Source organism: Chelonia mydas, chromosome 10, assembly GCF_015237465.2.
Source record: "Chelonia mydas isolate rCheMyd1 chromosome 10, rCheMyd1.pri.v2, whole genome shotgun sequence".
Classification (NCBI taxonomy): Eukaryota; Metazoa; Chordata; order Testudines; family Cheloniidae; genus Chelonia; species Chelonia mydas.
The window spans coordinates 20,004,183-20,031,549 of record NC_051250.2 but is presented as its reverse complement, the minus strand read 5'-3'; the positions used below and the strand labels follow the sequence as shown (position 1 = coordinate 20,031,549).

At 40.3% G+C, this 27,367-nt stretch overlaps 1 protein-coding gene across 3 annotated transcripts; it reads left to right on the top strand.

Moving 5' to 3' along the window:
- The first annotated feature begins 649 nt into the window (after positions 1 to 649).
- On the top strand, positions 650 to 27,279 carry RRN3 (RRN3 homolog, RNA polymerase I transcription factor). 3 transcript variants are annotated; one of them, XM_007058140.4, is made up of 18 exons: positions 650 to 991; positions 1,293 to 1,393; positions 3,197 to 3,253; positions 4,710 to 4,799; positions 4,909 to 5,038; positions 5,517 to 5,576; positions 6,701 to 6,764; positions 9,889 to 9,958; positions 13,494 to 13,592; positions 14,561 to 14,656; positions 16,055 to 16,190; positions 18,679 to 18,809; positions 19,563 to 19,693; positions 20,618 to 20,802; positions 22,298 to 22,406; positions 22,916 to 23,068; positions 24,058 to 24,145; positions 25,581 to 27,279. In XM_007058140.4, exons 2-18 carry the CDS (start codon positions 1,301 to 1,303, stop codon positions 25,737 to 25,739), a joined length of 1,851 nt encoding a protein of 616 aa, XP_007058202.2. In that variant the 5' UTR covers positions 650 to 991; positions 1,293 to 1,300; the 3' UTR covers positions 25,740 to 27,279. The 3 variants fall into 3 exon arrangements, with proteins under 3 accessions (XP_007058202.2, XP_027676415.2, XP_037766596.1); XM_027820614.3 differs by having other exon boundaries at positions 808 to 1,217; XM_037910668.2 differs by lacking the exon at positions 22,916 to 23,068 and having other exon boundaries at positions 808 to 991.
- Positions 27,280 to 27,367: the final 88 nt, after the last annotated feature.

The window sequence follows — 27,367 nt, the reverse complement described above, 5'->3', positions numbered from 1 at the left end:
TATCCTCTGTGGTGAAGCACTGCTAGCTGGGCAGGACAGGGTATCTTGCACGGCCTATTTTCCTCTTATGCCCATACTTCACATTATATTGCATCATAACTTCATAAGTGGTTTCTTGATTCTTCTCCATACTCAAAGCTTGCACTTGCCGTTTTGCCTGTTTTGATGCTTTGCATATTTGTACAGTTTTTTTTTAAGTTAACTTTATAGCCTCTGAGCAAATACATACCTTCTCTTCTGTAGCCCACCACCACCCTGTCTCTACTCAGGAAATGTTTTAAGGGGGGGGGGGTGTCACAATTTCAAGGCTGTCTCTTTAGCTTCCATTCTGTAACATTCCTCAATACTTTCTTGTGCCTTTTATACTCATGTGGAAGAGGAATCTTTCATAGATTTCATTCTTTTTACCTATTCTGCTAGGATCCCATTAAAACCAGTGCGCTCCATGGGTGAGAGATGGACGTTATTAAAAGTATCTATGAGTCTTGCACCAAGTACAGTTAGTAAGACCACTTTATCAACAGCGCCACTCATCCACATACAACCACCTCTGTTTGAAGCACTATCGCAATTCAGAGGCTCAAGCCCCTTCAGGCTAAGCTCGGCCCGAGCCGGCACTTGAACCTGTGCCTCTGTAAAGCGCCTCTGCGCCTTCGGGGTGGGCGGCTACTCTCCTCTCTCCACGCTCTCCTCACGCCAGTCCTCCAGGAGTAGCGAGAGCAGGGCTAGAGCAGCTGTCACTCCGCGCTCTGTTCTTGCCACCGTGCGAGCCTCTCTATGGGTGGGGAGGTGTCATTTTCACTTCCGGGGAGGTCGCCCAGTCCTTTCCTGTCCCAAGGCAGTATCATGGAGGTGGCGGGGCTGGCGGCGCGAGGAGAGGGAGGCGCGCGGTACCAGCTCAACGGCTAATTGAGACCCCCCCGCTGGCGGGGAGCGCTGCAGAGTCTCACGGGCCCCTGCCCAGACTCGGGGGCGGGCCGGCTGGCGGAGGGTGAGGCGCTGGGGAGGGGGCTGGAAGGAGGCGTTTATTCCCCTGTTCCCTTCCTTGCCCCACAAGTTGGGCTCTGGCCGAAGAACAGCGGGGCATTTTAACGGCTTCACGCCTTAGGAACGTCTGCGAGGTGTTCTGATCTTCCTGACGCGTTTGGCTGTTTTTCCTGGCCAGGCTGGTGTGAAGATGATCTGACTTTAAAGCGTAACTTTCTGACAGGCGGGAGGTAAATGAAATGTCGAACCCCAGCTGGCTAATAGGTGTGTGTTCATGCTGTTTTAATCTTTGTGTTACTGTGTAGACGCTAACATGTTGGGAGGAGATGAATTCATCAGTTCCCCGCCAAGGAAGACTGTCAGGTTTGGTGGGACGTTGACAGATGTCTTGCTGAAATACCAAAAGGTGACTATACCCTTGTTTTCCTTCAGAAACTCTCTGCAGAGAAGCAGTATTTTCAGTGTATTCGGGTGTTCATGCTAATGTATCAATTTTAAGCATGCAGAGTCAAGTTCTCTGTTGCACCAGTACATGCCTCTTGACTTCAGGAGGGTCCTTCCAACTCTCCTCTCTTTTTCTGGTATTTGGGCAAACTTGTGAAGGCCTGACTTTCAACTCAATATCATCTGGCTGTAACGTGATAACTTATGAATGTCACATCCAGTAAATCCCAAAATTTCAGGGACTGTTCTAAGGCTCAGTGGCGAGAACCCTGTTGATTTTGGGGAAAATCAGAAAACTGAAGGGGGGAAAATGGGGGCCATATGGAGCTCCTGCCATCTGATTAACACAGCTACAGCTTCAAGCACCACTGCATTTTCAAAGAGCTGGTTGATGGTACCCATTAATGCTTTTCAGCATAGCATGATTTATCTTCCAAACAAAAGAATAATGGTGGTAGAGTGTGGAATGGGGGCTTGTACACAGCCCCTGGCAATGGGGGGAGAATGGGGGTTCCTGGTATGGGGGGAATGCAGCACACAGAATTCTTTGTGGGAGAGAATTGCGGGGATCCTGGAAGTACACAGAGCCCCTAGCATGGGGTGGGGGTGGGAATGGGAATGGAAGATGGAGCCCATAGCATGGGTGGGGGGGGAAGGTGGGAATGGAAGACAGAGCCCCTGGAATGGGGGGAAACCGGTGACCCTAGTATCAGGGGAGATTGGGAATTGGGCACAGAAATGCTGGGGTGGTGAAAAATTGGGGAAAACTGGTATGGGGGGGAAGGGGCTACACAGAAATTCCCCTGGCATAAAGAGTAAAGTGCGGATGGGGGTACACAAAGCTGTTGGCATGGGGAAGAATGGGGGCAGTGTTCCCTCTAATTTTTTATGTCCATGTGCGGAATGAATTTTGTTATGTGCACTAATATGAAGGTGATGTGTGGTGGAGGTGGGGCTGAGGGGTTCGGTGTGTGGGAAGGGGTTCAGGGCTGGGGCAGAGGGTTGGGGTGTGTGGGCTCTGGCTGGGGTTGCTGGCTGTGGGGTGGGTCTGGGGATGAGGGGATTGGGGTGCAGAAGGGGGCTCAGGACTAGGGCAGAGGGTTGGGGTGTGGGGGGGTGAGGGCTCTGGCTGGGCTGGGCTAGGGGAGGGGTGCCTCTCCCTGCCTGTGCAGCCCTTTTTAGCCTGCTGCACGGCCACGCATCTTAGAGGGAACTTAGAATGGGGGGTGCACAGAACCCTTGGCAGGGAAGATTGAGGCATATGATGGAAAGGAGTATGGGGAGGGGCACAGACTCCCAGGCATGAGGAACGGGGTATAGGAAGTTGCAGGGAGTCCCTGATAGAAAGGGGAATGAGAGGTTGCGACATAGGGACCTTGTGAGATGTAAAGGATGAATACGAGGAGCCCCTGGTGTGTGCCGTAAGCTTGGCCTATGCAAGCTACAAAGTCTGTGACTCCCTAATATAAGTAAGAAGAGAATTTGACCCCCCCTGAGACAACCTAATCTGAGGGTGCAGAGGGATCACATTTTATAAAATAGTAACTTTACAAGCGTCTTTTTTCAGAAACAAGTTATTTCTCACAAAACAGCATCAGCTAAAATTGAGAACCAGTCTATGAATGCTACTGCTGCATTTCACTGGATTTCTAGGGTTTATCAATTGTCTTCATAGCTATCATTTTTAAGTGTAAAGAATAAGCTTGTATTTCAAATTGTTTAGGTGTACTATATGGCAGAAAACAGTTTATGTTTGTTTTCCCAGGGTGAAACTGCAGACTTTGAGTTGTTAAAGCACCAGCTGTTAGATACAGAAATAAAGGTAAAAAATTGTCTATGAGATCATTTCGATTTGGCTTTTCCTCTGAGACTGAATGTAACTGAGGGGCAAATTGTATTTGCTTAATAACAATTAATAAACTTAATAAGATTAAACTTGGGTCAGTTTAGGGCAGTGCTTTTTTATCTACCCCGACTGTATTTGCTTTATACTTATCTTTTGATGACAAAAGTATTTTTAAAAATATATTGCAAAGCGATATGAATGTTACAGTGTGCCCAATGCTGTATTATTGGGTTGCTGTGTTTTCCCCTCTCAAAAATAACAATAAATTTATGTGTGTAATCCATTTCTGTGGGGTAAACTTGATGATGAGGGGGCACTGACGTGAAAATTTCCTCTCAGTTCTGCTACTGCTTTCAAATCCTAATTTACAGCATCCAAGGCCCAATTGCTCCTTCCTGCAAACACTCCCCCCCTCCCCCCCCAAAAGAACAACAACAATAACAAACAAAAAAACCCAAAACACCTAACTGAGACTGGGGAATGAAGACTAAGGATCTTGGTGTGGAATTTCCTCTAAATTGATCCTGTAGTTCGGAGGGAGGAGAGGTGATAGGAGAGGGTGTTGTTTGCATTAACCATCTGTGGAGGAAATAAGTGGTTTTTTCCCTCTGAGAATCTGTGGGTCCTCTGAGACCTGTCAGAGGTTCAGGGCTGTCCATGCAAAAACCTTATGCTTCTGTACTATCTCCAGAGTCCAAAGCTGGTCTCCCCAGGTCCATTGGAGCTATGATGCCAGTGAGTTCCTGTCCACTGCTTAAAGGGTTGATCCCTCAGCACAGAGGGAGCTCTGTTTAGGAGTTAACATAGCATGAGGTTATATTGACTCCTGGGCAGACTCCCTCAGGGTTGTTGGGGAGACAGTGTGCTTCACTTGGGATGCCCATAATCTCCCCTCACATGCTTGCCCTCTTCAGCACTGCAGAAAGCATTGTACAGGTACAAGAGAAGAGTGCGTATAAGGAAGCAGATGGTTCCTTGCCTGCAGGAGTGGTCAGATTTGCATGCACAGTATCATCCCCTCAAATGGATTCTGAGGGGTAAAAGCAGGCACCCAGTCTTTTGAGCTCTATTTTTACATTGTATGGTGGTTTAACGATATGGACAAATGCAAGTTCGGGTAAAACAATTAAACTTGCTTACTGAGGTTCAGATTTAAACCTACATCTTTAGATGTGAGAGTAGTGTGTTCATTTACTGTGCCATTATATTCATTCTTGAAACAGAAGTAGATTCAAGCTAAAATGTCTGTTCTCCCAGTGATCTTGTCTAACTCACACTAATGGGAGTTCTAGAAATTCATGACATGTAGACGAGGAAATAGCCACTCTGTTTATAATTGTCATGTTTGATTTGGGTTTTAAAGATTTTGAAATTGGCTTGTAAGGTCATATTATTTAATTTGTTTTATCTGTCTTGTCTGATTTATTTTAAGGATGCCCAAATCATTAATTGGCTGCAGGAATTTCGGGCTTCTGTTGCCTACTTGACCAAAGACTTTGAGCAGCTAGTCAGCATTTTGTTGGTAAGTATAGTATCCAGATATTACATCTGGAGATCAGGAGTTGAATTCTCAAAATGTCTTTGTATTTCACATTATTGTTTCTAAGAGCATTCTATTTGCAATAATACAGAAGCTGCCATGGTTGAGCAGAAGTCAAGATGTGGTGGAAGAATATTTGGGATTTCTTGGTAATCTAGTGTCAGCACAGACTGTGTACCTTAGATCATGTCTCCGTATGATTGCTTCACATTTTATACCACGTAAGTTTCTTTTGTCATCTTTTATTCATTATCCAAATATTAGGTTAGCATGTATGCAAAATTAGAATGCTTTACTGTAATTATCATTTATGTGTGTCATATATTGTAAATTTATTTGGACTACTGAAATACAGTAGAGAATTATTTTAACCGTAAAGTCTTTAATTTACCTGGATTTTTAGAAAACTTGTTTTAAATCGATAATAGAAACTCTTCTTCCTAAAATAACTTGAGTACAAATTATACTAATTTTCATGAAATGACACAACTGAAATGAAGCTAGTACTATAAAATCTTTCCAGCTCCCAGAATGGAAAAAACCCTGTGATCATCTTATGTTTTTGGTGTAATGTAGATAATATTTTGGGGCTGTAGTTCAGATGAGATCTTTCTTCTAATGATACTTTGATCTGTGCCATTGAGACTGTCATCTTTAAGTTTTATATGGTTATGTAATAATTATCCTCTTTCCTATCAGCTCGAGTAACCATAAGGGAGGATGATGTGGATATTTCAGATTCTGATGATGACGAGGAAAGTGAGTACTAATGCAGCATGGTTTAAGTACGCTCTATTAATTCTTTTAGCAAAAATGTTCGTATATTGTGTCTTTTTGCAGACTTTTTTCACTGCAACTTTAATGGTGATGTGTACTATTGAAAACCTATGTAGGAAAATGAGACATCCCTTAGAAAAAGTACAAAGTATACCACCTCCTGCACTTGACTGCACACAACTTCCAATGAAATCAATTGCATGATAATCTCGCCCTTCTGATCCATTGCCACTAATACAGTAGTTGTGGTATTGAGATGAGTGCATAGGAAATACATTTCTATTTCAAAGGCTTAGAGCCATGATTGTTATAAAAACAAGTTAACTTGGGTATTTTTTTGTTTTCCTTTGGTTTAGGTAAATAAAATATAACCAAGTCAGGGTTGAGGGGCACTTAAAAACCTTTGCTAGGTTCTTGCTTTTATCTGTTTGAATTTCTGCAGCAAACATAAATGTTTGTAAGGTATGGATTTCCTTTCCTTCTCACACTCACTTATGAACAATAGTTGACTTTGTCTAGAATGACTGTCCTGCATAAATTCTGCTGGTGGCTGTGTAACTACAGCTCTAGTTTTCTTATAGGAGTGAGGTGAGCCTTCTGTGCGCTTTTTCCTCCCAATATTGCACATTTAAAAAAAAAAAAAAAAAAAAAAAAAGTGTAATCTGATCCTTTAAGGTCTGTATAATTCCTTTAGCAGTCAGTGATTATCTTTCTATATACTTTAATTAGTTTCAACCCATAGTGAGTTTAAAAAAAAAAATGGAAATGTGCAATGTTGTGGGTGAAATGTGTGCCTTTCTTAGCATGTAGTCAGACTCTGATCTCTAGGGAGATCAGTGATGTATGGGATTGTAATAATATCTTGTGGTGGTGATGGTTATTTAGGGTTGACCATGGTTCAATATTCACTGTATTGTACATGTAGACAGTAACTTTGGAAGTAAGGAGACTCCAAAAGCCAACTTTGGTAAATGTAGTTTCCCTGGTGAACTATAAAGCATGAGTGGCTAGCAGAATGTATTTATGGTGGCTGCTAGAGTAGCCCCCTGCATGTAACTTGATAAGGGAAATAATTCATTATAACAACTCATTTTTTGTTTTGATAGATCTTTCTGGAAATTTTAACACATGTCATAGAGCACTGCAAACTATAGCAAAATATGTTCCTTCGTAAGTATATCATTCCACAGTTTTGTATGTCCTTTTTGCTAATACATAGCTTTGTTTCAGCAATCGGCGAATGTAAACTAATTGATTGAGCAAAGCGAGGTTTAACTGGCAACTTTATGGTATTTGCTTGTCTGTAACGTAGTAATATTAGAATGCTTATCTGATCAATTCCAGAGTTTCAGGGACTATTCTAGGCATCGATGACCACAACCTAATTGATTTTGATGCAAATCAGAGCAATAGAAAAGCCTGAATCAGTGAAATATCATGGCCCCCAGACTGCTTGGCGCTGCAGGCAGAGGAATCTCTCTGCTGCCTAAACATATCAGAGGCATAGGCATCGACTCCGTGGGTGCTCCAGGGCTGGAGCACCCACGGGGAAAAATTGTTGGGTGCTCTGCACCCACCAGCAGCTCCTCACCCCGCCCATCTCAGCCTCCCCCCTGAGCGCGCTGCGTCCTGCTTCTCCCCGCTCCCTCCCAGCGCTTACGCCGTGAAACAGCTGTTTCACACGGCAAGCACTGGGAGGGAGGGGGTTGGAGGAGGAACGTGGCGCGCTCGGGGAAGAGGTGGGACTGGGGCAAGGATTTAGGGAGGGGTCCAATAGGAACAGGGAGGAGGCAGAGTTGGGGCGGGGCCAGGACCTTGCAAGCACCCACCGGTGCCAAGGAAAATTGGTGCCTGTGATCAGAGGCAGCAGCTTAACTTTCTGCATAGGGTGATTGTCTGTAGTCTGGATTCTTAACAGAAATATGAGACTTACAGGGAGGGTTTGTAGTGGGAGAGCGGGGGAATGATGGAAGAAATGGGGATTCAGAGAGGGAAAGAGCAAGAGTGGGGGCGGGGGGAAGCAGCAGAGACTAGAGGGATGGTGTAGAAGTGCTGGTGGAAGCAGGAAGTGTGAGGAATCGAACTCAGAGAGGATTGATGATGGTAGGAGAAGCAGAGACCCCAAGGAGAGTGGTGGTGGGGAATTGATGTAGGGGAAAGCAGGCACGGGGAGGTGGGTGAAGAGGACAGCAGGAAATTGGGGGGTGGGAAGTGGTGGTAATGAGGGAAGCAAGGGCCTGCAGTGGGAACTGTACGTGTGGGCAGGTGTGGAAGCAGGAACTGGTAGTGGGGGGAGTGGAAATGGGGGAGGGGAAAGCAGGCTCCTGGAGGGAGGAGGGAATGGGGAGAACAAAGACCCTGCCATGAAGGGGCAAGGGCGAATAGGGGCACACAGAGCCCCTGACATAGGGGAGTGGGGAGAATGGGGATGCACACAGAGTACATGGTATGGGGGGGAAGAAAGAGATTGAGGAGGACGCATCGTCCCTGCCGAGGGAGGAAGAATGCAGGACAATGATATGGGGGGAGAGGGTACGTGGGGGGGCACACTGAGCCCCTGGAATGTAGTGGAGAGAGGAATGGGGGACACAGAGAGCCTGGCATTAGGGACAGGGTAGTGGGAGTTGCAGGAAACCCCTGAAATAGAGGGGCATGAGAGGGTGGCACACTGGGAGCTTGTGGGGGAGAACAGAAGAATGCAAGGAGCCCCTGGGTATGCTATGCTTTCAGCCTACAGAAATTGTGAAGTGTGTGACATCCCTAGTTATAATAACTTGGCGCTGGTTTACACGGGGGGGGCGCGCGGGTATCGATCTAAGTTACACAACTTCAGCTACGTGAATAACGTAGCTGAAGTCGACGTACTTAGATCGACTTACCTGGGTGTCTTCACCGCGGTGAGTCGACTGCTGACACTCCTCTGCCTGCGCCTCTCACCGTGGTGGAGTACAGGAGTCGACGGGAAAGCGCTCGGGGATCAATTTATCGCATCTAGACAAGATGTGATAAATAGATCCCTGCTGAATCGATCGCTGCCCACCGATGCGATGTAGTATAGACATACCTGCAGATACAGTTAGGTCAAACAAGCTTACAGCAGAACTTTACCAAGAAACCGTATGAAACATAGTAATGCTTTTTGTATGTTTAGCAAAAGTATTCGGTATCAAAACTGGAGAGTAAAAATTGCAGTACAAAGAAAAATGTATTCCAATGAGCAATTCAAAGGTTGTTAGTGATTTGAATTGTTCTGAACACACTGAAGGCTTACTGTGCAGTCAACCTTCAACTTTTCTTTTTGGTGTAGCAGTTCTTTCTTGTGATCTGGTAAGATCCTTATTATTAGAATCCTGGTTTATCTGTACGTACTTCAGGTACAAATCAGGGTTCCAGTTCTGCAGTGCGTTGCATGTGACCTCTTCATCTTCATGCAGTCCTATTCACTTTAGTGGCTCTGCATCTGTGTGCACCACAATCCAGGTTCAGCGCATAGGCTTCTGTGTCCTCAAAACTAATTAGAATCCAAGTCAGCACAGTAAAGCCAACATAACGTAGCTTGAAAGAATGATATGTCAGATAAATATAAAAGGCCAAATGTTCCCCTAATATGGGAAAAGTGCTCAAAAATATCATTGCAACTGACTGCAAAGAACTGCTTTTACTTCGCTTAGTAGGGAGATGATTGCAGTTGTGTGTAATGGTAGTTTATGTGAAACTCTGGTCCTTGACCAACCACCACTTGGAAGCATAGCTTACTAGCATAGCAAAAGCCATGCTACTGTTGATTCCTCTAGCTGTGCACTGAAAACCCTTTGTTGTGGGAGGAATGTTAATGCTTACCTCGGTTGCAGTAACTTCAGTGTGGATTTCCATATGGAAATCTACTGGGTAGATAGGAGACAATGCTGCGCAGAGCAATTGCTCTCCATCCTCTCCCCCCCAGAAATAATGGATTCTGACAGCTTAATGTTAATATTGGAGGAGCTTCTGTGGAATCAAGTAATGAAAGTGTGCTTTCTAACTTTTTTTTTTTTTTTTTTTCCATTCTTGCCCCTCCCAAGATAATGGTGGGGGAACTTTTGATTCTATAAAAAATTAAAACTTTTTCGTGGAAAGTTATATAATACATTAGTGCCCTATAGAAACATCTTGTACAATTTGTTATCCTACATCTGTGAAAATCGAACTCTCTTGAAAAATGCTTGTTCCAAACTTCACTTGTAGAAAGATTCAGTACATGCACTGTCTGTTTCTTCTGTTTTGGGTAAAGCGTCCTGTATTTTCTTTTTTACAGAACACCACAATTTCTCATGCCAATACTTGTGGAAAACTTTCCTTTCGTTAATAAATCAGAAAGAACTCTGGTAAGAGCAGGGAGACTATTTATCTTTTTAAAATGTATAAGTAGTAGAAAATACCATAGTTTGGCATTTGATACGTTGCATAGTCTAATACAGGTGCTTTAGTGCTCACCATATTGAATAATGTAAGTTTAATATTGTTGAGTAATTTCAACAAAAACTATCCTTTTTCTGTAGTTGCTTCGTTGATACACACCCACTGAGAGGAGGATCCAGTAGTACAGTCAGTTATTAAGGTTTCCCAATACTTCCCATTATAAGACCTGGTTTTCAGTTGCTTTTAACTTTGGAGAACTTGAATCATTTGAACAGAAATTTTCTTTCTGGGTGCCTGCCTCAGGCAATTTTTTTTGGGGGGGCGGGAAATTTCAGCCAAAACAGTTAAGCTGTTTCTGAGAATGAGGCGAGGGGAAAAATAAGTTGTTTTGCCCATGTAAAAAACTCCTGGTTCTTTGAAAACCTCTGTCACCCCCATTCTTTGGAGCAAGGTCTTGACTATGAGTTGGCGGGGGGAGGCGGAAGTGGGGGGAAGAGCTTTTTTGTCAGGGTTCTGCCTTTTGCCATCCCTGTAAAAATTTCCCCAAATTTATCCAAGTTATAAACCTTTGAAAAATGAGTGGTTTGTACATGTTCAGAAGGGACTTCTTAGATTTTAGCAGCTAAACCCCCCAAAGATTCTGTGAGCCAGACTGGGGCTGAGCAGTACTTTTCCCACAATTCCAAGTCTGGGCTGCTGCGGTCCATACTGGGTCCAGGCCCCTGAACTGAGAGCAGGGAGCCTGTCTCTCCTGTGCTTTCAGTGACCCCTGATAGGTCCAGGCAGTGTGGAAGAGGATTCAAATGCAGAGTGGACATGAGCAGAACCTTAGGGGTTGTGGGTGGAATAGATTAGGACAAGGAGTCTGGTGGGAAGGGGGAACTGGGGCTGGCAGATTGGGAGAGGGAAACTGAGATTGGGAGGTTGGGTTTGGCTGGGCAAGGAGACTGGGACTTGGTGAGGGAAACAAGGAGAGATGAGGACTGAGAGCCAATATGTTGGTGGGGGAGATGGGGTCTGAGGTCAGATGAGGAGCTGGTGTGGAGGGAACTGAGGCGGGGGAGAGGGAGGACACTGCGATTGGACAAGGAGCCCATGGAGAAAGAGTGAGACTGGGAATCAGTGGGGATGGGGAATGTGGGTGGGGAGAAAAAGTTGTTGTGACTGGAGGCCAAGGCTTAGGGGAGAGACAGATCAGATGAGCAGCTGGGAGCAGGGGAACTGGGACTGGATTGGGGAGGGGAGACTGGGACGGAGAGTCTGGCAGGGTGTGACTAGGACTGGGTAGGCAAAGAGAGTGGGACTGGGATGAGGAGTCAGGGATGGAGAAAAGACAGGATAGGGACAAGGACAGGAAGCAGAGAATGGGGCAGAAGGTGGTGTGCTTTGTGGAGGGAGGGAAATGGGCAGAAAAGTCTGCCTCCTAGAGAATGTTCCACCTCCCCCCAGAGCCTGGAATGGAACCCAAGTTTACTGAGTCTCACCATTCCTCTGGTGTCAGCAAATACCTGTGAAACCCACTGGCAAAGTGTCCCAGCCCTGCCTGCTGTTGGTCCACGTAGATGATGACAATCTACCAGCTGTTCTCGTTACTGTTAGGTCAAGTGGCAGAGGTGTGGTGGACCTAAAGGTCCCAATGCTGCTGCTGACCCGTGTGGTATCAGTATGATGCCACATGATGGAATTTGTTTTTTTTTAGTTCACTTTTTTTAAAAACCTGAGAAGTTACACATAAGAACTATGTTAAAAGAACATAATCAAGATTGCAAAGTCAAGCACTCAGAAGTTAGGAAATGCCATTAAGGTTGCTTGTGCAAACTTAATTTTGGTTCTATGTGCGTATGCTTTAACATACAGTCTTTAATACATGATCACATGCTATTTTTTCCACGGGACCCTTGCCTCAGTCATTGCACAGGATGGGCATTTCTGCGGATAAATCAGGGTTGTGTAGTGAAGGAGACTGTTGTCTGTAGAACTCCTGCTTCATTTTTTTTGCAGAAGTTGGAAGGTTTGTAGTGAATGAGGCAGGGGATTCCAAGAAGAAAGAGAACAGTCTCATGATTAAGGCAGTTCAGTGCTACCCTGGATAATTAGATTCTGTCCCTCTGTCACAGAGTTCCTATATGATGCGAGGCAAGTCAGTTAAACCAAACTTTTTGCAGATGGTCACTAATTGTGCATTCCTCATTTTCTGGGTGCCCACCATGATTCCCTTGGGTTTGAGTTGCAGAAGCAGCTGAAGTCATTAGGAGCTATGCTTTGATCATATAAAGTGCTATATAAACTCTGAAGTGTCAGCTCCTAAGCCTCTCATGTTAGGTACCCAAAATAAATGGAAACTTTTGATCTTAATCTCTCTGTACATCAGTTCCCCATTTGTAAAATGTTGATAATAGCCCCTTATCTCACAGAGGTGTTGTGAAAATAAATTCTGTTACGCTATTACCTAGGGAGTTGGTGGAACCTCCTTCCTTAGAGGTTTTTAAGGTCAGGCTTGACAAATCCCTGGCTGGGATGATTTAGTTGGGGATTGGTTCTGCTTTGAGCAGGGGGTTGGACTAGATGACCTCCTGAGGTCCCTTCTAACCCTGATATTCTATATTCTATTAATATGTGTGAAGCCACAGATACTATAGTGACTAGCACCATAGAACAACCCATGAGGAAATTAATAATTCTGTCTTCAGAGCAGGGTTTGAATATTGGCCAATAAACAACACATGGGGTTTATACAACAAACAGTGAGGAGAGAACTAAATAGTCAGTAGCTGCTAATTAAATGAGCATTGTGCTCACTGAATGAGGCTGGGGTCCTAAGGAAAAAAATGTATGTGGTAATGTAATTAAAGGCTGAATCACAGTGCATATTTACAAGGGGGCCAAATTAGGGTACTGGTGTTTCCTTACTTTTGAGTGCTTGACTATGCAACCTTAAAAACGTTCTTTTAATGTAGTTTTGTGTGTGAAAAATATTTTTGTATACATACACACAGTTTGACTCTTAACCAAATGGGAGTTAAAAACAGTAGGACACTGGTGAAGTCACCTGTTTCACAACACTTCACTCTCCTAGGTTTGCTGTTTCTGAATTGTCAATTGTTTGTTATAATGGACTAAATACTGTGGGACTTACAATTTCACTATATCAGTTCACTTTAAGCAGATTTCACTTTTGCACATGTACTGTCTAGATGCACTTGAAAAAATAGTTATGAAAAAGATTGACAAAAGTTACTGATGCGCTCGTCCTCTTGTTTAAGCACATTGTTTGGATTATATATTAACTTGTTTTTAGCAACTCTTTAGAAGTTAGGACAGAACTGCAAGCTGTTCAACATTCACATCAGTTTCAGATCTTTAGATAAGAGATAATTTGTGGTTCAGCACTTTTGTAGCTATACGTCTGCTTCTTCTAGTTTTTAAAATCCTTGAAAGAAATGATTCTGTCACTTAGAATTCAAGGAAAAAATCTATATTCATTTTTATATTATATTGCAGGAATGTTATGTTCATAATTTGTTGCGAATTACTGTGTATCTTCCGACACTGAGGCTTGAAATTCTGGAACTTATTGTTGAAAAGCTATTAAAGATAGATGTAAGTATGGAACAAACTATCTTTTAAAAAACTTGATGTCTCTTAAGTGCCTGCAATGACATGACAGTTTTTAATATTAAACCTCAACAGAAATTACACTCAGATAGGGTTCACGGTCTTAAGATACGAAAGGGAGTAAATTAAGATTGAAGAGCTGAAGCTCCACCCTAAAACTGTACAATTGTTCTTAGATGTGGCAGCATATATGATATACAAGATTTGGATTACAGAATTGAGTGAGTGGCACATATCATCATAGGCTTTTTGAATTATGTGGTGTGTTGCATCCACGTACTGGAGATTCGAATCTGGGCCCAAGGATACATCTTTATAATATTCTGCTCTTCATGTGTTGAACATCTGTCCATGTTGCTTTGCTATAGGTTTTCACTCATCAAAACATTTTGAGTGATTAGGACTTCATGGGTCTCCATTTTGGAGCACATCAACGTAAATCAATCTGCCAGGTTGTTAGTGAGCACACCCTGTGAAGGGAGTGTCTGCTCCCTCCTTAGCATTCCCAACTCCTGTTTGGTCAGGGATTTGGAGACCATTAAGAAACAGACTCTAGAACTTTCACATCAGTGCAGTGTCAGTAATAATTGTAGGCCACATGACCTGATACTTGACCTGTTATGGCCCCTCTTGTAACCACGGAATTTAAGTTAGTGAAAGTCAGTTTCATGCACATAGCTACCAAATCATGCCCTATGTCGTTTTGCTGCCCCAACCCTTAAAAAAAAAAATTAGGAAAATGTAGTTCCTGGAAATATCTGAGTGACGTTTTAAGCAGTTTATATTGTGTGTGCTTGTTTATATAGTTTTTTTTTAAACATATATTTAGCCCCCAAACTCTGTTAATAGTGTCCTCTGTATCTGACTTAAAGAATATAGTGTGGTTACATTTTCCTGCACCCAAGATTTCTTTAAAAAAATCTGATTTTTGTTTTTCCTTATCTCTACTACAGGTAAGTGCCCCACGACAAGATATTGAGGATGCTGAAGAAACTGCTAATAATTCTGATATCAAGGAAAAAACCACAGAGGAAGGACTCTTTGACATGGTTGGCTGTCTAAGCACTCTAAAAATGAATGTTTATATTTAAAAAATTAAACAGTTAAGAGTCATATTAATTTTTGCTTGTAAAGTGGCAATGAGGTACAAACTTGCTTTGTTATAACTAGGTTGTAAGTGAACTGTCAAGAAACATCCAGATCTTCAGTCAAGTTGGGGATTTTAGCCTTTGTAATATTTTAGTAAGTAGAAAGTAGTGACTCAAGTGGAATTTGAGTCATTACTCAAAAGGTGATTGGAAACAATTATACAAAATTTTTGTCAGAATTTTCAGTTTCATTGAAATTGAAACCTACAGGACCATGTTGATTTTTTGACAAAATTCCACTGAAAACCAGCCAGCTTGCTTGTCTTGCTCTTCAGCAGCCCAGGCTCCTGACTCATTGGCAGCCCCCCGGTGACTGACAGAGCTGTGAGCATGGAAGCCCCAAGGCATCCAGGGCCCTAGCTCCATGACAGCCTCCCAGACCAACTGTCCTGGTACTGGGGTTTCCAGGGTCCCTGACTATGGAGCAGTCTGCCAAGCAGACTGTCCCAGAGTCGGTGATTCCAGGCTCCCCACCTGGTTGCCTGCCAGGGCTTCCTGTGGCTCTTTGATGGAAAATTTTGAAAATGTTGCTTTTCATTCTGAATTGGAACAAAAACAAATTTCAAAATCCTCTGCAAAATGGAATTACCAATTTCCACCCAGCTCTAGTTAGGACTCCTGCATGAGAATATTAAGAAACTCAGGGCCTCAACTTTGTCTTAGACTTACTGAAAGTTGGTACCTCCAGCAGTACAGTCCCCTAAGGATATGCTGTGGCATTGGAAGGAAAAGTTTTAACTACTGAATTGCCATTGTTGATTTGTGTTAAAACAACACTGAACATTTGAAAGCAAACCCTAAGAAATTTTACAGTTAAAGTTAGAACTGTGGGCTGACATACCATTAATAATTCATGTGGGTGTAACTACCATTAAAAACCTATGTCCAGTCTACCTGGTTGCACCATTGGCAATTTACCATAAAGAGTAAATATTCCCAAAGAGTTGACAGTTATTAGCCTGTTCTCTCTGTGTCAGAGATTGATTCGTGTTTAAAGGGGAATGGGGCTTACACAAAAAATATGTGCAACTACATCTAAAGCCTATTACAGAGTACTAAGTAATTGACTTAAGTCCATCATCAGTACAACAAAGCAATATTTGTATATATTTGCTTGTAGCTCTTATAACTAAGTTGAACAAGAATTAATTACATAGTTGATGGTGATTATTTTAAATTATGTTGGTAGTGCTGAACGTATGACTTTGAACAGAGAAAGTATGTTTTGGTTTATTTATAGTGACTGTCTTTGTTGTATAGTACATATGAGAGCTTTTTAACTGCTACTTTATCTGACAGGAGGAAGATGAAGAAACAAAAGAAAACAAAGATACCTTCAGTACGAGTGACACGATGGCCCATCCACTAGCAGAACGCTTGGATATTTTGATGAACATTCTGTTTTCTTATGTTAAAGATATCTGCCAAGTAGATGGTAATAATTTACCTGAGCCTGTTGTTTTGTTAGTAATTAAATATAACAATAAGAGTTCTGCTAGTGCAGGATTGGTCCTCTAGAATCTGGTTTTTCAGCTGTAAAATTCTTCTCCTAGCAACATGATATAGGCTTGATTTTTTTCAAGCTGTAACAAATATCTGCTGGGCATAGCCGCAGTTGGACGATGAAGCAAAGAAGCCAGTTTTGGCTTCCTGATGCTGGGACCTGTTTTATACCAGCCCTACTGTACTTTTGAGCAGTCTCGTTAGTTGTACTCTAAAGTATGGCAACTCTCTATACCCTTGCTGAGAATAGCTGGAGTGCAGTAGCAATAGTGTTCTGAGTAACTCACCACCCTGTTCCCAATCTGACATGTCCCCTATGTCAGGAGCCACACGAGATGAGGTATAGGAGCCAGCTGTGTTGTCTGAGGAATCTGGGGGATTCCTCAGATGGGAAGAGCCATTGGCTTTTCAGCCACTTTGTGCTGCCAGACTGGCACAAAGGGCCAGAACAGTGAAGAGAATCTGGACCTTCATGTGTTGATTTGAGCCCCTTCTTTCTCTTTTTCCTATCTGATCTTTTTTGTTTATACTCAGTTGGCGCTATGTATTTATTTTTCCTCCCTTACCTTAGACTTCGCTTCTGTAGTGTCTTGGTACTGTAAAATTTCTGTAATACCCTCAGTGCCCCCTTGCTTCTACTTGATGATTACTTTGATAATTAGAATTATAGATTATTTTTAGGGCTGTCTATTAATCGCAGTTAACTCACGTGATTAACTCAAAAATATTAATCGCGAATTAAAAAAATTAATCGCAGTGTTAATCAAACTATTAAACAATAGAATACCAATTAAAATGTGTTAAATATTTTGGATGTTTTTCTACATTTTCATATATATTGTATTCTGTGTTGTAATTGAAATCAAAGTGTATATTATTTTTTATTACAAATATTTGCACTGTAAAAATGATAAACAAAAGAAATAGTATTTTTCAATTCACCTCCTACAAGTACCACAGTGCAATCTCTTTGACGCGAAAGTGCAAGTTACAAATGTAGATTTTATGTTTTGTTTTTGAGTGCAATTATGTAACAATGTAAAACTTCAGAGCCTACAAGTCCACTCAGTCCTACATCTTGTTCAGCCAATCACTAAGGCAAACAAGCTTGTTTACATTTACAGGAGATAATGCTGCACTCTTCTTATTGTCACCTGAAAGCGAGAACAGGCATTTGCATGGCACTTTTGTAGCTGGCAGTGCAAGGTATTTACGTGCCAGATATGCTAAACATTCGTATGCCCCTTCATGCTTTGGCCACCATTCCAGAGGACATGCTTCCATGCTGATGTTGTTGGTTAAAAAAATAATGTGAATCTTAAGCGCATCTGGCATGTAAATGTCTGCAGTGCCGGGTACAACAGTGCCATGCGAACGCCTCTTCTCACTTGTGACATTGTGAACAAGAAGCAGCAGCATTATCTCCTGCAAATGTAAACAAACGTCTTTATCTGAGCGATTGTCTTACTAGGAAGTAGGACTGAGTGGACTTGCAGGCTCTAAAATTTTACATTGTTTTATTTTTGAATGTAGTTTTTTTTTATATTATAATTCTACATTTGTAAGTTCAACTTTCATGATAAAGAGATTGCACTATAGTACTTGTATTAGGTGAATTGAAAAATACTATTTTTGTTTTTACAGTGCAAATACTTGTAATCAAAAATAAATATAAAGTGAGCACTGTACACTTTGTATTCTGTGTTGTAATTGAAATCAATATTTTTAAAAATGTAAAAAATCCCCAAAATGTAAATAAATGGTATTCTATTATTGTTTAATAGTGAGGTTAATCACATGATTAATCACAGTTAATCTTTTTAATTGCGCGATTAATCGCGGTTAATTTTTTTTAATCGCTAGACAGCACTAATTTTGTATAATTTGTATATCAGAAGTATCTATCTCGCAACCAACCATTCAGTTCAAATTGGAATTTAAATCATATATTGAAATGCAAAAGAAAAGTAGTTATGTTTTTTCTCTCTTGAGATTTATAAGAACAAATATCTGAAAGGGACATTGGTAGGAGGAAAGTTATATTTAATCATACATCTGGCGCTAAACCTCAATTATTAAACAAGAATATTTAAAAATCAGATTTATTTTTTGTATTTCACTCATCTGGAACACAGATACTGTGTGACTTAGTTTCACTTTCTGGCTGTTCTGCACTAGCACAGTATTGCAATATTTGCATATCTAACAGCTCTGGGGAATGTTTAAATCCAAACCTAAAAAAACCTTAATTTAAATTAATATCAGGAAGCATTTATGTTAATTCTGGGTTTATAGACCCTAACATTTGGAGTCTAATCTGTCTGGTAGTGTTTCTTTAAAATATTCACGGTAATTTTGAGAAAAATCTAAGTGTCTCTGTTACTGGACAAACTCCCCTTCCCCCTCCTTTTTTTTTATAGGGAAGCTTGATGTTAACAAAACAAAGGACTTGTATCGGGATCTGGTTACTGTCTTTGACAAGCTCATATTGCCAACCCATGCTTCATGTCATGTACAGTATTTCATGTTTCACATCTGTAGCTTTAAATTGGTGAGTACAAGCATACACTTCGTAAAGTGCACCTCTCCTATTATATCTGTTGCATGTTTTTATTTTGTTCTCCTAGACAAAAAAGTTGTGTTAAGCTGATTGATTTAACTGATAACCCAGTGACAATCCATATCTGACTGAAAAGGCACATTTTTATCCCTATTCTCTTTACTTTTTCTCCCTCCCACCCCTCACTACAAATTCTCCACTATATGTTGCATATTCAATACTGTGTCTTAAATCACAAATGACTGGAATCCAGACCCATTTAAAGTGACACAGGAAATGCATTCACTGTTTACAAGAACCAGCTTGAACCCGAGGTACAATGCAATACAGCTTCATTTATGTTTCTCAAAAAATGTCATCAAGATAGTGAATATATTCAGCCTCCCATTTTGAGCAGGATTTGAGTTACACTTAGAGTGGAACAGGGTATCTCCCATATGTTTCTTATGCAATACGCTGCTGAATCTGCTGGTAGATTTCCTGCACATAACAAAGTTCAGACTTTGCCAACACAGTGTTAAAAAACAAAAATATGCAAATTCTCAAAGGACATTTCTTTCAGCATTTGTAGGAGTATTTGCATATTCTTTTTTTGTAGTAAACTTTTGGTACAGAAAGTGGGGTGTGTTTGTTTTTTTTTTAAACACCAATAATGAGTGCACTGGTGTCTGGAGTCTCTGTTTACAGATGGCATCAGCACTAGGGTTAATAGTTTGAATGTGTTTTTTTTGTCTTGTTTTACAGGGGTTTGCAGAAGCATTCTTAGACCATCTTTGGAAAAAATTGCAGAATCCAAATAATCCTGCGGTGATTAGACAGACTGCTGGAAGTTATATTGGCAGCTTCTTGGCAAGAGCTAACTTTATTCCAATTGTGTAAGTAATGTTGCTAGATCATTTAAATATCTTATGCTTGTATATGGTCAAAAATAAAGGATTTATGGCATATACTAGATTTAAGTATGGAAAGGTAATGTGCCAGTTCCCCATTCACAACTCTGACAATGAGCCATAACTCTGAGCTAAAATGTCCTTATTGTTCCCCTTTTGGGGTTCTCTGAGTTTTCCAAAAAGTTTTGTGTTTATGGGATGTGGGCTAATGCCTGCTGGGTGAGGATGAGGTAATCAAACACCAGATTTATCAGAGGTACTGAGAACCTATAATTGTCTTTGACTTTGTTGGAATTGTGGGTGCTCAACCTGTCTAACAGTCAGCCCCTAAACTTATTTTTGAACATACATCTTCAAGAGTGATAGGCATTGTACTAAGCCTCTGAGACATTTAGTGCAATTATTCCTATTCATTGCATAGATTAGTCTCTAGTTTGCGTGCTCAATAGGTGGATGAGTAGACGTTTTTCTTTGTAAATGTTATATAGTATGGGATATTGTCTTCAGGATTTCTGAAGCTATTGTTAAAAGCCGTGGGCTTAATGACTTAATGTTGAACCTAATTTGACATTGGAACCAGAAGCTTTCTCTTGTTTGTGCCTCACAGTTCAGACAAGAAGATTTCCAAACTTTTTATTTGGTGGGACGTTTTGCAAATGATCCTCTCGTGAACTCATCACTCCTACCAATACTTAGATCTTCCTGATGCTTGGGGATCTCAGTATTGTTGCAGACGGTTCAATAACTGCTGGCACAGAGGACAAGACTGGCAGTGTAATCTACTTTATAAAATGATTTCTGTGCTTATTTGCATGTACAGTACACATTAAGCTCCTTTAAATATTTTTAAAATATCTTTCATACATGAGTTCAAATGGTGTTCTTACAGACCATGTTTCTCCATTATAGTACAGTGAAAGCATGCATGGATTTGTTGGTTAACTGGCTGCACGTATACATTGACAATCAGGATGTGGGGACAAAAGCTTACTGTGATGTTACTCTTCATGGACCTTTTTATTCCACGTGCCAGGCTGTTTTTTATGCTTTAATTTTTCGCCACAAGCAACTTTTGGATGGAAACTTAAGGAAAGGTGAGTACATTCAAAGTATCAGTAATATAAAATTAAAACAAAATTTATGTGCAAGCTCTAAAAATATTAATTTCCTAATGGTCAGTTTGGTGAAGTGAATTATGGGAAGGTTAAGTTACTATATTTTAAACAAAGTGCATAAGACTTCGTATTTATATCGGAATACAAAGCTGGATAACTTGCTTTTTAGCTAGTAAAAACCAATTTAGATAAAGTCATTGGGCCCACTAGTGGGTGCTTTGAGTTATTTTACCAGCACAAATTAATATAAATTGGTGGAGGGTTCCCCTTGTGGCACAGAGCTGGTGTAGTGGGTCTATGCCACCCCTTCAGTTATTGATACATGAAGTCTGACTGGAGTATCCCTATGCCCTGATGATCCTGGCTGATGGAAGGGCCATGTAAGACTGTGAGCAGCTGAGCATAAATTAGAGCAACCTGCTGCTGTTCTAACTTAAACTGGGGGCTGGTCCAAAACTTGGAGGTCTACTAATGAATAGTACTATGTAAGAGCGAGGGGGCATTTTTTAATTGATTTTTTTTGATTATTTGGAACATAAAATGACCATAAAGCCCCATGGCCATTACTGAGCATAACTCTGCCAGACTGGAGAATCTTAATGATGAATTAAGCGTCTACTGTATCTGTAATAGCATATTAAATATGGAATGCTGTTATATCACACAAGCTATTTGTGTTCTCTACTGGCAGAACTCTGTGACTTGTTCTTTACAGACTTTTGCATTCACCACAATTTTCTTACATTTATTTTATAATTATTAGTAGAGTCTCATTATATAACCGAATAGCTTGGCCTGGGGACATCCTTGTTGTTTTTCTTTTTTCTCTCCATCTTCTTTAGATGTTCTGCAAAAGCTTCCTTCTATTGCTTTACATGCAGCTGCTTGACAAGTTAATATCCCCAACTGTCCACCAACATTATATGTTGCTTGATGCAGCCAAAACTGTGATCTTTTAAAATTGTCTGAAAAATCTTAACGCTGAATAATTTTTAACGGTCACTCTAGAATTTCCACATACTGTATATGTGGCATCATCATATATCATCTGGCAATTGACTGAAAAGGTGTTGCTGCTTTGTTTGTGCAGGCCCTGAGAGTAAGAGCCATGTAATTTGCAGCTTGATCATTTTATGCTTATAATCTAATGTACAATTTTTTATAGTGAATTCTTGCACATGATTTCAAAGTATTCTCTGAACCAGGAGAAACATGATCTTGCCCTTTATTACTCTAAAGTAATAATGAGAAATTGGCACAAGGTTGGGAGAGTTCTAATATGAACGCTGCTACTGACTTGCTGTGTGGCCTTAGGGAAAAGTCACTTCTTTCTGTTTCCCTATCTAAAGTAGGGATGATTGTTATCTACCTTCATGGGGGTTGTGAGACTAAGTTTAATCTGTACAGTGCTTTGAACATGGAAAAACACTGCATAAATCCATAGTATTTATTGTACACCATCCTTATTTTGAAGGTTTGGCGTACCTGCAGAATTTAAATTTTGAACGCATAGTCATGTGTCAGCTAAACCCTCTGAAGATTTGCTTACCCTCCATTGTTAACTTGTTTGCTGCCATTACCAGGTAACTATTATTTATTTTTTCAGTTTAAATTTTATATGAACCATATCAATCCGGATATATAACCATAGTGTAGTATTTTGAAGACTAACATTTTTTTGTAAACATGTATGTTTGTATAATGACTATAGATTATAGCATAATGTATGATAGCCCCTTCAGTGTTGGAATATTACCTATACACTGAGTGGGACCAGTTTATAGCTAATACTGATACAACGAAACCCTGTAGTTAAGTAGAGCTGTTTCATTGCTTTGTGATAGTGCAGATTGTTATACTACTTACAATAAAGTTCGGCTGAGAGTAGAATTGGTTAGATAGACTTCATTTATAAGCTCCCTTTATTCTGATTGTATTGTTAACTCCTGCTGCTAGTCATAAAATGGAAGTTTGTGCTAGAATTTGGATATTTATGTAATATATCTCAACCCACTTTAGTATCTTCTGAATGTACTTGCTTTCCCTGTAGTTAGAGATGCTTACACTTATCGGTGTTTTTTGGTTGTTTAAGGAAATACCAGTTGGTGTTCTGCTACACCATTATTGAAAGGAACAACAGGCAATTTTTGCCAGTCATCAGAAGCAGCAGTGGGGGTGATTCTGTACCGACTTGCACTAACCCGCTTGACAGTTTTTTCCCATTTGATCCTTACATTCTCAAAAGGTATAGATTTCAAATGCAATAAACTAATTTCTGCCTTGCATAAAATAAATTGAAAGAACATACTTAAGGTGACTGTTCTACTCTTCTAAAATGCATTGTTGTATTATAAGTCAAAACACTCTAGTTCTACATAAGTTGTTTTCATAGGACTGAGACTCAGAAGCTCGAGAATTGGAGTTTGTGCACGCTGTAGGTTTTGGGTGTGGGGAAGGGAAAAGGGCCCATCCTCTCATACTGCATTTGTTAAAACGTTATGTTAGGCAAATTTTCTTTTATCATCCCCTCTTTAATGAGTCCAATTCATAATATTAGCATAACAAAATGTACTGAGGTCCCTCCAAGTGGTAGTTTCTTGCATCTCTGGGATTTGTGCCATGTGCGAGAGAGCATCTGGTTTGTTTTCAGAGGCTTTCGTTATTAGTTAGATGGGCTGTTCTTGAAGCTCTCTAGCCTGGAATGCTTATATTCTTTGATCCTTGAATATTTGTGCAGATGGGTTCTTTAACATACAAAAGATGACCATCTTAAATAGATTTTTTTCCGCACAAGCCCTCTTCTAGCCTAAAAAAGATTGCATTGAGTCCTTGCTCTAAAGGAATAAAAGTGCTGGACAGAAGTCCAATAAATCCTGTGGGTAGGATTTCAGGCTAGAAGAAAATTATAGTTTGCTGAGGAAGCACTGCCTACACATTAAAATGCATAATTGGAAGAGCCGAGTTCTGTTCCTGATCCTACCACTAGCAGGTTTTCAGGAAAACCTATATAACTTGTCTCTGCATCATCTTACCCAGCAGTGAAATGGAGATAATTTACCTACCACAGGAAGTGTTGTCAGGATTAGTCTGTAAAGTGTATAAGATCCTCTGCAAGGCACTAGAGAAATGTAAAGAATTACATAGTACAATATTAAAATGAAATGCCTGGTTCATAACTTCTTGTGTGCAACTTTATTCAGATTATTTGTACTATGCTGCAATTTATGTTATCAGATCAAAGAAGACCATTGATCCTATTTATCAGATTTGGGAAGAACTGAGTACTGAAGATCTTCAAGAACTTAAGAAACCCTTTAAAAAGGTAACTCCTTCCTGTCAGAAATCATTTGTGTGTGTGGTTTCTGGGGGTTTATTTTATTTTATTTTTTGATTAAAGAAAATAATCTTAAATCCTGCGTCAGCTGACACTTAGGGAAGTGTACTCCCAATTGGGAGTAATTTTTTTTTTTTTAAGGTCACAAAATGCTTAACGTAAATGGGAAACCAGCACTGAATGATAAGCTATGCAGAATTCTGGAAGCTCTGTGTACATAGCAAATGCATTCTTTATCTACTTGGGTGGGGGGAGGGAGTATCATCATGGCCCTCAGATAACTGTTTGATCTCTCCTTTTGTGGATGTATTCATAGTTGTGCTCTGATGCTAGCACTATGGGCCAACTGCTGTGAATCATCAAACATCTCTGTCTCTCTGTCCTGATTGAAGGAGGAGCTGACATATAGGCTGGTGGGTTAGGATGCTGGCACAGTTCAAGATCAGTGTAGTATAAGATATTTAGTTTTTGTGTTTTCTCATTAAGTCGCTGTGATTTGATTCCTGTGGATGCTACTTTTAGATCTGTTTTGGATCTCTTCTCTCCATAAACTACAGTTATTAAAGCTCCCCTCTGCCCTGGCAAGATGCCAGCTTCTGCCTATGTAAAGTATTCCTAGAACAGCTATCTCCACATTATCTAATTGTTTCTGCCACTCCTGTCTATGTACGCTTTGCAGTCTATGTGTGGAATTCTCTTCCCATCTGTCTGCCAAACAGCCACCTCTCTTCATTCAACTCCTTAAAATTGTATGACCTCTGGGAGGCCCACAGGCCATGAACTTATTAAAAAGAAAATCCTCTGGACTTTCCAGATCAGCCAGAGTCTTATTACTGAACTTGAAAACTCTTCGTGGCATGGGGTGTATCTTTCTATACAGTACAGTATGTAGCACATTGTTAGAGCTATTTGAATAATAAAATAGCATTGTTTGTGTATATATGTATTGTGGCAATTGGCCGACTCAGTCTTGCTTTCTGTTTAATTGCTAGACTGTATTATTGCAACATTTTGAATTATTTCAGAGTTTATTTAAAAACACATTTCTGGTTTTCAGCAGGTCCCCTCCTCCCCCCCCCCCCCCCCCCCGCGCGCGCAAGAAAATTAGATAAACACTTTCAGCAAATGAATACGAGAAATGCCCAAATTTCCAGGACTTTTCTCCACTTGTCTAGACATATGTACCTGTTGGTCAGATATATGCTTCTCTGTGGTGTGAAATCTACTAGCTGTGTTATGAAGCAGAGACTGGGAGCCTCATGAGAACGGTTTTATTTTACTGGGCCAACTAATACACTCCAGTAAATCTCATGTGGTGTTCAGATAACTTTTCCTAGTGAAGAAATTTAAACCTAAGGCTTGAAACTCTATTTAAGGTACTATAATGTCTTTCTGTTTTCACTAACATTTTCTCTTTGCGTAGTGTACAACTGAAGATGAAGATGATGACTTTCTGAAAGGAGAAACACCTCAAAATGATGGCATGGTTGGAATTCCTCCAAATTCTTATGACTCAAATATTCTGAGCCCAGCAAGCAGTGTAGGATCCCCTCCAGTAACATATGTACAACGGCACCTCTGACTTTGAAAATCAGAAATGAAGTGGATCAAAAGCTATGTGCAATTTTCACTCTTTAAAGAGACTTTCTGAGCAACTTTCTAAACTCTGAAGATTTTACTTGTTTTGGTAATCATATTAAAGAAGAAAGACTCTAAGTTTTTCTTAAACTTGGTCAGATTTCTACAGAGATGTGTTCTGATTAATTTCATACATTGCTAGAAAAGGCTAGAGAATAAACTGCAGTATTTTACAATTTTCATATTGAAATAGTTTATACATAATTTATAGTTATTTTTCTTGACTAGCATTTGTTTAATAATGGTTGCTCTATAAAGATTTACATAGTAAGGCTGAAATCCTGGCCCCTCTTCTCATTGACTACAGTGGGACTAGGATTTCGCTCTAAATGTTTAATTGTGTTTTGATTGGGTATGTTTTTAAGTTATCTTTCTAACAAGTAAACTGGGCATTGGATGAGGTACCAGGGCCTGAGTTCTAATTCCAGCCTGACATTGCCTCCCTCTGGCCTTTGACAAATCACTTAGCTTCTTTTCCTCAGCTTCCCCTATCAGTAGAATGGAGATATGTGGTAAAGCACTTTGAAGATGGAAGGTGCTATTATCACTGCATAAGATTTTGTTGGAAAAAAGACTTTTTAAGTGTGAAAGTTTAGTCTTTCAACACCTCAGACAGTTGTCAGTTTTGAAAGTGACATGAAAGCATCTTAATGTGTGATCATATGATACGTAGTCAGTTGTTCAAGAAATGTTGTGCAGTGCTTTAAGTTCTGGGGTTGAAAAGGACTCTATAAGGATAGGTATTTATTATTTTTGGAACTCTATATTTAAATGTGAATTGTGAAACTACAAAAAAAAAACACCTTTGTTTATAGAAAGGAAAAGATGCAATTCTCCTCATGTCACTGTAGGGAATTTTTTTACGCTAACTTTACTTTGCTTTACATAATTGGATTTTTAGGTGTGAGAGGTTTGAATACATATGTAAATAATTACTGCAAAATGAACGGGAAATATCTGCACAATACTTCAGTTTGATTACAAACACTTTTTTAAAAAAACAAGTATGAGTTTATTCTGTTTGAAAATAGTAAAATTTTAAGTATTTTGGGCCAAATTCTCTTCTTACATCAGTGCAACTCCACTAGTCTGACCTTTTGTTTAGACTCTTATTTGTTAGACTTTCAAGACTTGAGCATTGGGTGGGAATCAGAATAAACTTGACACCTGCAGATACTTGCAAAACATAGACTTATACAAAAATAAATGGAATTCTATATGTGATCTAGCCACTGGAGGATCACACAGGATGTGGTAGTATGGGTTTCAGAAGCACCTAATTTGGCATGTTCCTTCTGAAGGACTGTGTGATGATACTGATGAGGTGGAGACTTTGGATGAGAGAGAGGTTTGGGGATGACATGACAAAATTAATCTTCCTGTATCTATAAATAAACTGTTTTTTTTTTTTTTTTTAGTTTTGTTTTAAATCTCACCCCTTCTGCTGTCATTCCAGAACAATAAAAAGAGAATTGCATTTGAAATTATTTGCCTTATCTCCCCATATAAAAGGGCTCATCTTAAGCAACAGTAAGAAAAGAATGGTTCCAAAGTGATCAAAACTTTGCATTC